Consider the following 13,582-nt stretch of genomic DNA (forward strand, 5'->3'; position numbering starts at 1 on the left):
GTACTAGAAATTGATGATAGCCACATTACTGAAGAAGCAGCGGATGGAATAGCTGAAGTGGTTGTCAACAACATAAATTTGGAGGAGTTGTGGTTGTCTAACAATTTGTTGAATGATAAGGGGATTACTGTAGTCTTGTGTGCAGTGAAGAAAATCACAACACTTAAAATTCTTTATTTAGACAATAACAATATCACTGAAGAAGCAGCAGATAACATAGCAGAAGCAATTGCTAACAATCCATTACTGGAACATGTTGATTTGGGAGGTAACAGACTGGGTAGTAGAGGTGTTGTTAAACTAGCAGGTGGTCTGAAAATGTTACATCATCTTAAAATATTAGGATTAAATGACAATGGAATTGAAGAAGATGCAGCCCAGCATATTGCAGAAGTGATTAATAACAACACTGGATTAGAAAAGTTGTGGTTGAATAGTAATAGACTTAAAGGAGTTGGAGTGAAACAACTTTGTGATGGTATAAAACAACATTCAAGTTTCAAACTTTTACTGTTGAAAAATAATGACATTACTGGAGAAGCAGTGGATGATCTGGCATCAATGATAAGTAAAAATATATTACTAGAATACATTGATGTTAGTAGTAATAAACTAGGAACCAGTGGTGTTGTTACATTAATATCATTGCTTACCACTGTCAAACACTTGAAAGTCTTCAATATGGGTGACAATCACCATACAGAAGCTGTTAGCAATGTTGCAAAGGTGATAATAGATAATTGTGGATTGGTTAAAATTTGGATAACTAATCATAGCTTTACCGTGGAAGAAATTATTAAAGTTACTATTGTGTTGAAGAACATTAACCATCTAAAAGTTCTACATCTAGGAAGTAACAATATCACTGAAGAAGCAGCAGATAACATAGCAGAAGTAATTGCTAACAATCCATTACTGGAACATGTTGATTTTGGAGGTAACAAACTGGGTAGTAGAGGTGTTGTTAAACTAGCAAGTGGTCTAAAAATGTTACATCATCTTAAAATATTAGGATTGTATGATAATGGAATTGAAGAAGATGCAGCCAAGCATATTGCAGAAGTGATTAATAGCAACACTGGATTAGAAAAGTTGTGGTTGAATAACAATAAACTTAAAGGAGTTGGAGTGAAACAACTTTGCGAGGGTATGAAGCAACATTTAAGTCTTAAACTTTTACAGTTAGAAAGTAATTACATCATTGAAGAAGCAGCAGACGATTTAGCTCTGGTAATTAGAAATAATACTTTACTGGAACATATTTATTTGGGAGGTAACAAACTGGGTAGTAGAGGTGTTGTTAAACTAGCAAGTGGTCTAAAAATGTTACATCATCTTAAAATATTAGGATTGAATGATAATGGAATTGAAGAAGATGCAGCCAAGCATATTGCAGAAGTGATTAATAGCAACACTGGATTAGAAAAGTTGTGGTTGAATAACAATAAACTTAAAGGAGTTGGAGTGAAACAACTTTGCGAGGGTATAAAGCAACATTTAAGTCTTAAACTATTACAGTTAGAAAGTAATTACATCATTGAAGAAGCAGCAGACGATTTAGCTCTGGTAATTAGAAATAATAATTTACTGGAACATATTTATTTGGGAGGTAACAAACTGGGTAGTAGAGGTGTTGTTAAACTAGCAAGTGGTCTAAAAATGTTACATCATCTTAAAATATTAGGATTGAATGATAATGGAATTGAAGAAGATGCAGCCAAGCATATTGCAGAAGTGATTAATAGCAACACTGGATTAGAAAAGTTGTGGTTGAATAACAATAAACTTAAAGGAGTTGGAGTGAAACAACTTTGCGAGGGTATAAAGCAACATTTAAGTCTTAAACTATTACAGTTAGAAAGTAATTACATCATTGAAGAAGCAGCAGACGATTTAGCTCTGGTAATTAGAAATAATAATTTACTGGAACATATTTATTTGGGAGGTAACAAACTGGGTAGTAGAGGTGTTGTTAAACTAGCAAGTGGTCTAAAAATGTTACATCATCTTAAAATATTAGGATTGAATGATAATGGAATTGAAGAAGATGCAGCCAAGCATATTGCAGAAGTGATTAATAACAACACTGGATTAGAAGAGTTGTGGTTGGATAACAATAAACTTAAAGGAGTTGGAGTGAAACAACTTTGCGAGGGTATAAAACAACATTCAAGTTTTAAACTTTTACAGTTGAAAAATAATGACATTACTGAAGAAGTAGTGGATGATCTGGCATCAGTGATAAGTAATAATATTTTACTAGAATACATTGATGTTAGTAGTAATAAACTAGGAACCAGTGGTGTTGTTACATTAATATCATTGCTTACCACTGTCAAACACTTGAAAGTCTTGAGTATGAATGACAATAACCATACGAATGAAACTACTAGCAATGTTGCAAAGGTGATAATGGATAATTGTGGATTGGTTAAAATTTGGATAGCAAATCATAGCTTTAACAGGGAAGAAATTATTAAAGTTACTACTGTGTTAAAGAGTATTTACAATCTTAAAGTTCTTCGTCTAGGAAGGAGCAATATCACTGAAGAAGCAGCGGATGGAATAGCTGAAGTGATTGTCAACAACACAAATTTGGAGGAGTTGTGGTTGTCTAACAATTTCTTGAATGATAAGGGGATTACTGTAGTCTTGTGTGCAGTGAAGAAAATCACAACACTTAAAATTCTACATCTAGGAAGTAACAATATCACTGAAGAAGCAGCAGATAACATAGCAGAAGCAATTGCTAACAATCCATTACTGGAAAATGTTGATTTGGGAGGTAACAAACTGGGTAGTAGAGGTGTTGTTAAACTAGCAGGTAGTCTCAAAATGTTGCATCATCTTAAAATATTAGGATTGTATGATAATGGAATTGAAGAAGATGCAGCCAAGCATATTGCAGAAGTGATTAATAACAACACTGGATTAGAGGAGTTGTGGTTGAATCAGAATAGACTGAGAATGATGCAAATATTTGAGGCAAAGCAACAGTCAAGTTCATTATTAGAGGTTAATGAATACCTGTTGAATGATTCATCTAAAGTTATTTCATCAATGCAGACAACATGTATAGACATTCTAGAGCTATCATCTAACTATATTAGTGATGAAGCTGTAGATAAAATTGCACACGTTATTTTAAGCAACCGTGTTTCTATCAAACTTTTTGGTATTGGGACTAACAAGCTGCAAGCAAAAGGTATGATAAAACTCCTAACCAGTTTAAAATTAGTAAACTCCCTAAAGGTATTACTCCTTGCTGGTAATAATATAACTGAAAACATTTCAGAGGATATTGCAGAAATCATTTCTAACAATAATAAATTAAGTTATTTAGGTCTACATGATACTTATCTACAAACAGAAGGTGCTATAATGTTGTCAAAAGCTTTAGTATCATTGAACAATTTAGAGGTACTAGATATATCATGTAACTACATTGATCAAGAAGCAGCTAACGATCTTGCCACTGCAATAAGTAAAAACCAAGACTTATATCACCTTTGTGTTAGTGAAAACCCCTATGGGTCAAAGGGAATAATTACAATAGCTAATGCTCTTACTGATCTAAAAGGATTAAAAGTACTGGATATCACCAATACCAGTATTACACTGGAAGCAGCAGACAGCATTGCAAGAGTCATAACCAGTAACACAACATTAAACTCATTACTTGTTGGATCAGGAAGTAGCCAACTATGCATAAGTAAACATGAATATTTATTCATTGAAGAATTTGTATTGCAACAGAAATGGTATACAAAAGTTAATGGCCATAATAGTTCCAGCAGCATGTTTAATGTATGTAAAACTAACAAATTTGTTACCAGAACAATGAGCTACACAAAAGGTGATACCAGTCCACTTGTACCCCAATGTAATAAACTACAAACAGAAGGTACTATTAAAATCTGTGAGGCATTAATGAATAACACATCACTACAAAGACTCAGTATTGAGAACAATGATATAAATGATGAAGCAGTACGTTGTATAGTGGCAGTACTCAACGCTAATACTAAAATAGAGCAATTATGGATTGGAAGTAACCTCTTCACATCTGCTGGAATATCACAAATATTACAGTCATTAGAAGCAGAGTCTACATTGCAGGTGCTTGATGTAAGCCATAGTAATTTGTCGCTGGAGGCTGAAAATATCATTGCAAGAGTTTTAGTCAAAAACATGCAACTGCAAGAGTTGTGGCTTGAGAAAAACTGTCTGTCTGACGAAGGGATTTTGGCAATTCTCCACTCATTAGAAAAGTGTTCAAAGATTGCAGTATTCAACTTAAGAAATAGCAACATAACTAAAAAAGCAATTATTGTATTATCTTACGTTTTAGGATATTTATTGAAGCTGGAACACTTTTATCTTGGTAACAATAACCTGGATGATTCTTGTATAAAGCTAATTACACCACCATTAACAAAATTGCTTTGTCTACAAACCCTTGACTTATCCAATACTAATATTACTGAAGTATCAGTTGATAGTATAGTAGAAGTGATTACTAGTAGTAGTCAACTACAACAACTATTCCTTGGTGACAACAAGTTCTACTCATCAGGAGCCATAAAGATAGTCACAGCTCTACAAGGCTCCCACACTATACAGGTAGTGGGATTAAGCCATAATCATATCACATGTGAGGCAGCTGGTGAAATATCTACAGCAGTGTCCAGTATGCCATATTTGTCCACCTTGATGTTTGATGGTAATGAACTAGAAGTGGATGGAGTATGTACCATCATAGAAGGTGTACAGGAGCTGAACTGGTTGATGATATTGAGTGTGACTGATAATATGAACAGTGAGGAAGAGGAAGAATTAGTGAGGATGAAGTTTACTGACAAGACCAAGTTCAAGTTATACCTGTAGTTGTTAACATCAACAAACTGATTAGTAGTTTTAGATGTATAAACACATTTACACATTTTGTAGAAGTTATTTTGTAGTTGTTACTTACATTTTCCCCTTTTTGCAATTGTAGTTACTGCACAAGTTTAAACATTGTAGTTATATTATACATCACTGCTTGTAGTAGGTTTAGTTGCTTATTAACTGCTACTTTACTAGTTCACTTTTATATTCTTCCCTTTTTGATTGTAGTTACTGCACAAGTTTAAACATTGTAGTTATATTATACAACACTGCTTGTAGTAGGTTTAGTTGCTTATTAACTGCTACTTTACTAGTTCACTTTTATATTCTTCCCTTTTTGATCTTTGAGTGACACATTTAATTACTGTTACAATAATGGGATAGTCAGGGGCAGCTCCAGGGGATTTCTGAGGTTTCCGGAAACAAGTCACGTTCAAGATACTCTAATAGAGCAGTTATTATCATTGTAGCTTACAAACTTAAAAAAAAAATTACTCTAATAAAGCGGTCACAGTGTTCAGAGCAGCAGTGTATAACTACGGATGATATTAACAAGAGTACATAATATCAAGGGGAGGGCTCATTATATATTCTTAATAATATTTATATGGGGAGAGTATCTAACTCACAGTATGGCCTGTACATTTAAAAACCCTGGGTAATGTTCACTAAGTTCACACCTTTCATCAAATCATCACCTTTACTGGAAATAGAGAACTGTTGATTGGTGTTGATTTATGTTGATGAGGGTAAAGCCTTTGTTCTCACAAAATACTGACTGACTCACTGAGCTTTTACTTTACCCAGGGTGTTTGGTGAATACATTCAAGTTAGACACTCTCCCCCATAATGTACTCTTGATATTAATAATGCAGTTATTCTCAGCATACAGTTACCTTTTTTGTCTTCACCCTCTTGATCAGAAACCAGTTACCGGCAAAAATCGTGGAGCTACCCTTGATAGTCTGCATGCAATAGTGGATTGTATAATTATATTTTAACAATGTAATTAATATGTATACTGTAATAACAAGGACTATTGAAAGCATATACACTACACCAGTAGATCTTCACACATTTTATTATACAAACCTCATAATTGCCATGGATATGTTATATGTATGCAGTTGTGATAGTTAGCTTAGTTCCTCTCAGAGGCTTGTATTAATGTTGTCTGCTCCCTTAAAACAGACTCTCAATAATTATGTATACTTGACATATCAAATTATATTATTTTAAAAGTTAATTACAAAATTAACTGTTTCTCGCAAAACTTTAATAGCAATTAATATGGTTACTTTTAATCACAAGTCCAGAATGTGTAGATTTACATAAACAATACATAAATGCTAAATTGGCTAATCAATGATGACCATAATAATATGTGACAAGATTTGACAAAACCAGGCTTCCACACACATATATCTAGATTTGTGACCATAACTTACGTAGGAGTGTGCTATCAGTTATTCAGTTTGATATTTTGACCTGATATTTAAAAAGAAACTTGTATGCCAATAACACACTGAGTAGTCAAGTAACAGTTGGTTCAGGATGTGTGGAAGCCTGGTTTTGTCAAATTTGGTCACATAACATACAACAGGTTGAATTATGAACACTGCAATGTAACGGTATAATAAATATTATAATTGATCACTACAACTGCTCTCTGAACTTGATTAAAGTATCTTTCTATATTTCACTCAACTCTACAATGTAGACTTATATTCCCTGTGCTCTTCATTATCATTATACTCTTCTTCTAGTGCATCAGCAAAATTTGAAAGATCTGTTTTTACTCCTATCGATGCACCTATAGTGTTCCAGTCATACCAGGAAGAATAGTTTTGCTGATAGCTTCTTTGGAGCAAGAAGGTCATTGTGGAAGAGTCCTAGGCTTATGTGCAGTCTACCTAAAGTGACTATCTTTTCTGTTGTATACTGGATGTTGTCTCCTATGAGCTTGGCTTGTTGGAACATAATCATTATGTATAGGAAATGGACTGACTTAGGGATTAAATGTCCACTAGTATATCTGCAGGTGTAGGTCGCTTCTCTTGTTTCCTTACATTTTTCTATGATCCCCATGTCAACTTTTTTTCCTGATGCTTGTGTACAAAAATTAATCAGTTATACCAAGTTTACTTAAATCGTTGGAATTAGTTTCTGATCTGAAAGCATTTTTATCCTGGCCTATTTCAAGTTCTACATCATCATCCATACTGAGATGTTGTGTTCATACTAGCAACAGGAGTGATCAATATTTGTACATGTACATTAACAAGTTGTGATGGTGTGTAACGTTAAGAAGTAGACGGTGTATGATTTAATACACTGAGCTACTGATCACCATGTATTGTGTTGTGTTGAGAAGGTTTGTAAGAACTCTGAGACATATGTGACATGTGTATACAATTTGTCCCCATTTTTTACACATTGCAACAATTGATCAAGAAATGTGCTGCTGCTTCAATCATTAGTTTAATCACACCACCATATCATTAGAGATGTTATATTGTGTTGAGTTGTATAAACCATTTAGACTAACAATTATTACACTCTAAGATTGTTTCACAGCAGCAGCTACTTTATTATCCTCCATTAATTATACTTGTAGGACCATATCTGCACTTACAATTCAAAACACTTTAATCAGATTGAGTTGATAAGACACTACAATATCACAACTCTAGTGTAGAGATGTACCAATCCAGTAAGAATCCTCTTGTAATTTAAGGTATTCAGAATAGCTTACAACCATTAACAAAGATAGATTTGCACTATAATGTTTGTAATTTGATCATTACATATTTTAGGTATCAAATGCACCTATAGAGGTGATTTTCCAAAATTCAGTCACACCAGTATCATAGTGAGACATTCTAGATCTGTTATAGCTTTAAACTTCAATGTGACCAAATTGTATGAACATGTATACTGTAGCTACACATACAGTTATATAAACCTGGTGTATAGTACACATGAGATGTATACTACACATGAGATACACTAAAACAGTACTAGTGCTGAAATGGCTTATCAAGTCATGGATGCTCAACATAGTTCACTATTTCATCACTGAATAACATATTGAATACATGAGCTTTAATCACAATTAAGGAACTTCAGAAATCTTCAGTACAATATCATCATATGCAGTAAAGCTAAATCTATCTTCATAATATTATACATTAATTTTCCAACCTTTTATTAATTACAGCTTTTTCCTGTTACATCCACTTTTGTTCATGCTACCTTTTCCTTTCATTACATGCTTAACTGTTATTCAATGCCATACTTTAGTGTTTCAGTCAAAACACCTAGTACATTGTTGTTTTTTTTTACTTTTGTAAGTAGCAATGCTGCAGCAAAGAGAGTAGGGGTGTGGTGTTGTTTATATGCAGTGTAGTACATTATAAAGGTTAACCCTGCAATGCTGATAGCTAACTTTTCACTTACAGAAATAATTGTATTAACTAAAGGGCAATAAAATTTTGCACATAAGAAATGCACAGGTGTTTGTGAGTGGCGCCAAGGGAAATCACTTGTAGCATCTTTAAGCACCACCAATTGCAATACTGTTGCAAATAAACAATTGTGTAACTTGTCTCAACTTCTATCTGCTACTAATGTGCTACATGTCCATGTTGAATATCGCTTTGGCTCTACCGTGATTACATTGTCTCTTTGCTATGCTTCCACTTGTCTGTGGATGCTGTCACGAAAGGTGCTATGACAAAAATGGAAATATGGCTACTTTGTATCTTAAGAAATAGTTGAGCCTCACGAGAAATGCTACCCCATGCTATGTTATGTTATATTATTCAGGGATGTGCTGTCCTAGTATTTCACAAGTATCCAGAGAGGCAAAATCGAGCTTCTTATCCGGTATAACTGCCATTTCTGATACCCAACTCCAATAACTGGGATTGCAAGGAGATTTCTACCTACAGACTAATGGTTCTGCTTACTCTTTCTTGTTAGAAGCCCAATCCCAGTTGAAATCATTTCCAATGGCTCACCATTTTTATTAATTATTTGCAGTCAAAGAAGTTAGCAGTAACTCATGAGTATTTGAATTATGATAAATACTGTCTGAATTCAAAGACTCGATAACTCTTGAATCAAGTTGTGGGACCTTGAATAGACTGTTGCTTGGATGAAGCCCATTCTTTATTCTTCTTGCCGCCTCTAAAACTCTACCTACAGCAGTCAATTTAAAATTTTGGCACAATTAGTGTGGGGGAAACTGTAAATTGTGAGGGTATTCTCAACTGTAAATTGTGTGGGTATTCTCAGCCTATATGTTTTGGATGGCTGTTGTTCCATAGCTTTGTCACAAGACCATTTCACTTACCATCACAATAAGGCCCTGTATTGCTTAGCAACTGAACTGTTGAAGTTCTTTGCTGGATCAGGTGTGATCTTGCTATATGTGACCGGATTTCATATAACCAGCTGCAGGCTTCCACACACACAAAATCAAACTTACGTTTTTACCAGAAATGGATTGCTGGTCTAACACACTATCATATTCCACACTGTACTTCCTTCAGGACTGGCAAGTCTGGTTTCTGTAGCAGCTTTCTTTCGACCCTGTCAAAGCCACGAGTGGGAGATTGGCGCCATTAAATGGCCATGGCTTTGTGATAATGGTGTGTAGTGAGCTGGGACTTCACAGAGAGCTCGCCAATAGTGTTCTCAGTCAATTTGGAGTGATTTGAGGGCCATGGAGGGCCCAAACTTGGCCTCTGGATTCCATTCGTCTTCTTACTTCATTTTATACCCCTATGGTAAGCCCACCCACCACCCCCCACCCTATTACTACCCCCACCCTCCCACCCTATTACTACCCCCCACCCCCCACCCTATTACTACCACCTGCGATATTATTACCCGCTCGAAAAAAAGCTGCCCAAAACAGGGCAAATTTTGTGTATCAGAAATCTATACACCCACTCAGTGATAGCTAGTAAATAGATGAATAATTGGTGCAAATTTTGTTTACACAGCTGTAGGCACTGGGAAGTTATTACACAATGATTACTTAAAATCGCCATATCTCCTAATGAAGTTTTGTGCGTCGAAGCCTTGTTTTGTCAAATTCAGTCACATACAGTGTATACTGATTTACCTGGAATGTGGGCAAGTAACTATCCCCAGGCTACAATTCCTCCTTCTCTACTCATTACCCCCGTATCATCGACCTAGTGCCTTACAACAAGAAAAACAATTCAGTGGCCATGTTAGAGCTCACTTACCCCTTGGACTCAATGCAACATCTAGAGGCTGCAAGAGATCACAAGCCAAGGAAAATGGATTACCAAGAGATTATATCTGTGCTAGAGCATATGGAAGTTGCTTGTTATTATGACAGACTGTAACTAAGTGAAGTAGGTCACTATTAACCATCATCACTAACATCTCTTAAAAACTGTGTTAACTACATTCAGGGTGAAAACAACTTGACCAAATCAAATTGTAGACAAATACTTGAATTGGCTGCTGCCATATACATTTCCATCTCCTCTTCAGGGAAAATAATATTTTTGGTGTGGAACAGCCCCAAATGGTCAGAGGGTACCTCAAGATTTATATGGACAACTATTTTTGTATTATAGTGGAAGTTTTTCTTTCTTTTCCACACTCACTTGTGGGGTAATACTGCCCCATTCGTGGTAGTGTGAGGCCGAGAATTCACCTAACCCAACTTATGTAATTACATTTCACGCTGTTTTCGTAGATAATATGATAGTTTCTTTCTGTCATTTTCATGATCAATTTCGGATAAAAAAGGGTCGGATAACTGAAGGTTTACTGTACCTACACAGAAAGGACTTAATAATCTACCATCAGACCAGGAGTCCATCATGAGTCAGGGAGTTCCAATACTAGTTACAATGTCCATCTCATTTTGAATCACAGGGAATTTTTTCACAGATTTCAGATCTTCTCTTGTCCTTCTGGAGGACAAAAACAAAATCAAATTATAACTCTCTGTTTGCCAAATGGACAGATTGGTGTCAGTAAAGGAATCCCACCACTAGACCTAAAAAGGATAATTATTGTCAATTTTCTAGCCAACCTACACAAGGAGGGGTAAAATATCACTCCCTCTAATTGCTCATCTGTCCATGCTAAGGTAGATGGCCAAGCAGTAAGACAGCATCCACTGATTTCAAGAGTGCTTGCAGGGATGCCCCCTCTACCGATATAATTATGCATTCTGAGACATTGGAGTAGTGCTAAGATCCCAACAGTGTTTGGATGTGAACAAAGAACTTACCCTTTGTTTGCTCACCCTCAAATAAGCAATGTTGTGTTGGCTCTGACCAAGTTGGACAGTGGCAGTACAACCCTCACTAGGGACCCGCCGATTATGCTCATAATTCTACCTATTATGCTATGCTGCACTGCTCAAAAATTTACCTATTATGCTTAAATTTATGCTCAACACTTACCCATTATGCTCAAATTATGCCCAATTATTTATGCCTCAGTTCTCATGCTCTGCTAATAATTTCCAATTTATGGATAAAAATAAGTGGCTGAAGCACAAACTTAGCTGTCAAAATGCATATCACAGAAAATATCGATATACTCTAATAGAACAGTCAGCTATATGATTGTTCTATTAGAGTTACTGACTGTTCTATTAGAGTATATCGATCTTTCTGTGATAGCTATTTTGATAAGCAAGAATTCATACTATTACACAAATATTCTACCTATTATACTAGCATTATGCTCAATGCTTTCAGACACCTACTATGCTCATAATTATGCCAGCATAATCGGCGGGTCCCTAACCCTCACTGTAGAAGGTTTCTCTGTTTAAGCCTAAACTTTTTGACCCACCAAAGTAGACCTTCCAAGGTTTTGGTTTATATCTTTTATTCCAGATTCCCAGGATGTCACTACTCAGGCAAGTAAGAGACCTATAGGAGCACATTGAGTTTATTGTATCTATAACAAAGAGGCTAGGAAAATGGTCTGTTACCTGGACCAGTAATAAACATCTAGCCACAAGCAATAGTACCCTCGTATACACTAAGGGATGTTCTACCATTATATGTATTCACCCAAATCTGCAAATCATTCACACTAGCTCAACCCTACTCTTTGATGAGTTGAATCTGTAGTGACTGTGAGGCTCTACTCAGATAATGGAAGGGAATATGAATGTGTCCTGGGGCTATTACGTAATAGAAATATTTCAATAACTGTAATGCACATAATAGCTGATTGAATAATATTCTTTGTAAACATAACAAGACAACAAAGAGAGTAGCCTCTTTGTTTTTGTTATAGATACACACATGGAACTCAAGAATGCTCCTCTTATTTGCTAGTAGTGACAACAGGAGGGTCATCTGGGATTATTATTATAATGATGAAATTAACTAGGGGCTTGGAAGGTTTACTTTACTTGGTCAAATGTAGCAGCGAACCTTCAGCAGTGAAGTTTCCGGTGCCAATATCCAAATTGCTTACAAGGTTCTACAGCTGGTGACCAGGTCCAGCCAGGACTGGTCAGCAGCCAGGGGCTATGCCATCCCCCTATGGTGTCTGATACACATATTCCTGTCCCAACAAGAGGCCAGACTGACCATGATAACTCCACTTTGGATAACCCAGCCATGATTCAAAACCATTCTGAGATTGCTGGAGGTCCATCCCCGCCTATTACTGACCTCCAGAAAAGAACCTAATAATCTACACCAGCTTCTAGTAAAAACTGAATAGAAATAATTGTTAACTTTAGTCACAAGTAGCATCTTCAGAACCAAGGTACATACATCATGGAAGGTACTCACTTTTTGTGAGAGATAATATAATATATATTTGAATATAAGATGGTTGTATGGTTGTTCCTGTTGACAAACAGGCCAGAAGAGTGGAGTGGTAAACTTGATCAGCATCAGGTGGGATATAAAGTAAACATATTATGACAATTTCTTTGCTGTGCAGATAAACTGATTCTATCAGGCTTGAGGTGATGTTGTTGTCTATAGCAAGCATGACTCCTCTGCCACGAGACTGGCAATCATTTCTATAGATGACATAACCAGTTGGCAAGATTTTGTTAATTAGAATGTAGTCCTTTAGCCTGGTTTTGGTAATAGCTATAATCTGGAAATCAGAACTACAGTATACAAATAGTGCTGAAAGTTATATATTCAGTGTATTAACTAGACTACAAGCATCTCAAAAACAGAAAGGTATAGTGCACCATGTTCAGGTAATCCTTGACAACGGTGACCACCCAGGTGGAATTCATGATTTCAGTACCTGTACATAAACTTTGGTTATCATGGGCTGGGAAAAAAGCACAAGAAAAGATTTTAGCTTGAATCACAGGAATTTCTTCACAGGCTTCAGATCTCCTCTTGTCCTCCTGGAGGACAATAATAAAATCAAACTATAACTCTGTGTTTGCCAAATGAATAGATTAATGTCAGTAAAGGGATACGAATCCCACCACTAGACCCATAAAGGATATTATAGGCAACTTACACAAGGAGGGATAAATACCACTCCTTCAATGCTAAGTGCTCATCAGTCCATGCTAAGGTAGATAGCCAACCAGTAGGAGATCTCAAGATTGCTTACATGGGCTTTCAAGGAGTGCCCCAAAGCTGCTATAAAGTTCTTAGTTACCTGACTATTGACAATACCATTGTCAAAGTCT

The 13,582-nt window shown here is 35.8% G+C and overlaps 1 protein-coding gene across 1 annotated transcript; it reads left to right on the top strand.

The window, feature by feature from the left end:
* Nucleotides 1-259: 259 nt before the first annotated feature.
* LOC136247679 (protein NLRC5-like) lies at nt 260-5,238 on the top strand. The gene is made up of 2 exons (XM_066039509.1): nt 260-289; nt 959-5,238. Exon 2 carries the CDS (start codon nt 988-990, stop codon nt 4,885-4,887), a length of 3,900 nt encoding a protein of 1,299 aa, XP_065895581.1. The 5' UTR covers nt 260-289; nt 959-987; the 3' UTR covers nt 4,888-5,238.
* The last annotated feature ends 8,344 nt before the right edge of the window (nt 5,239-13,582 follow it).

Source organism: Dysidea avara, chromosome 2 (genome assembly GCF_963678975.1).
Source record: "Dysidea avara chromosome 2, odDysAvar1.4, whole genome shotgun sequence".
Taxonomy (NCBI): Eukaryota; Metazoa; Porifera; class Demospongiae; order Dictyoceratida; family Dysideidae; genus Dysidea; species Dysidea avara.

Bases quoted from the DNA above. Each gene is read 5' to 3' on its own strand.
- LOC136247679 (XM_066039509.1), top strand. From the start codon at position 988: ATGTTACATCATCTTAAAATATTAGGATTGTATGATAATGGAATTGAA.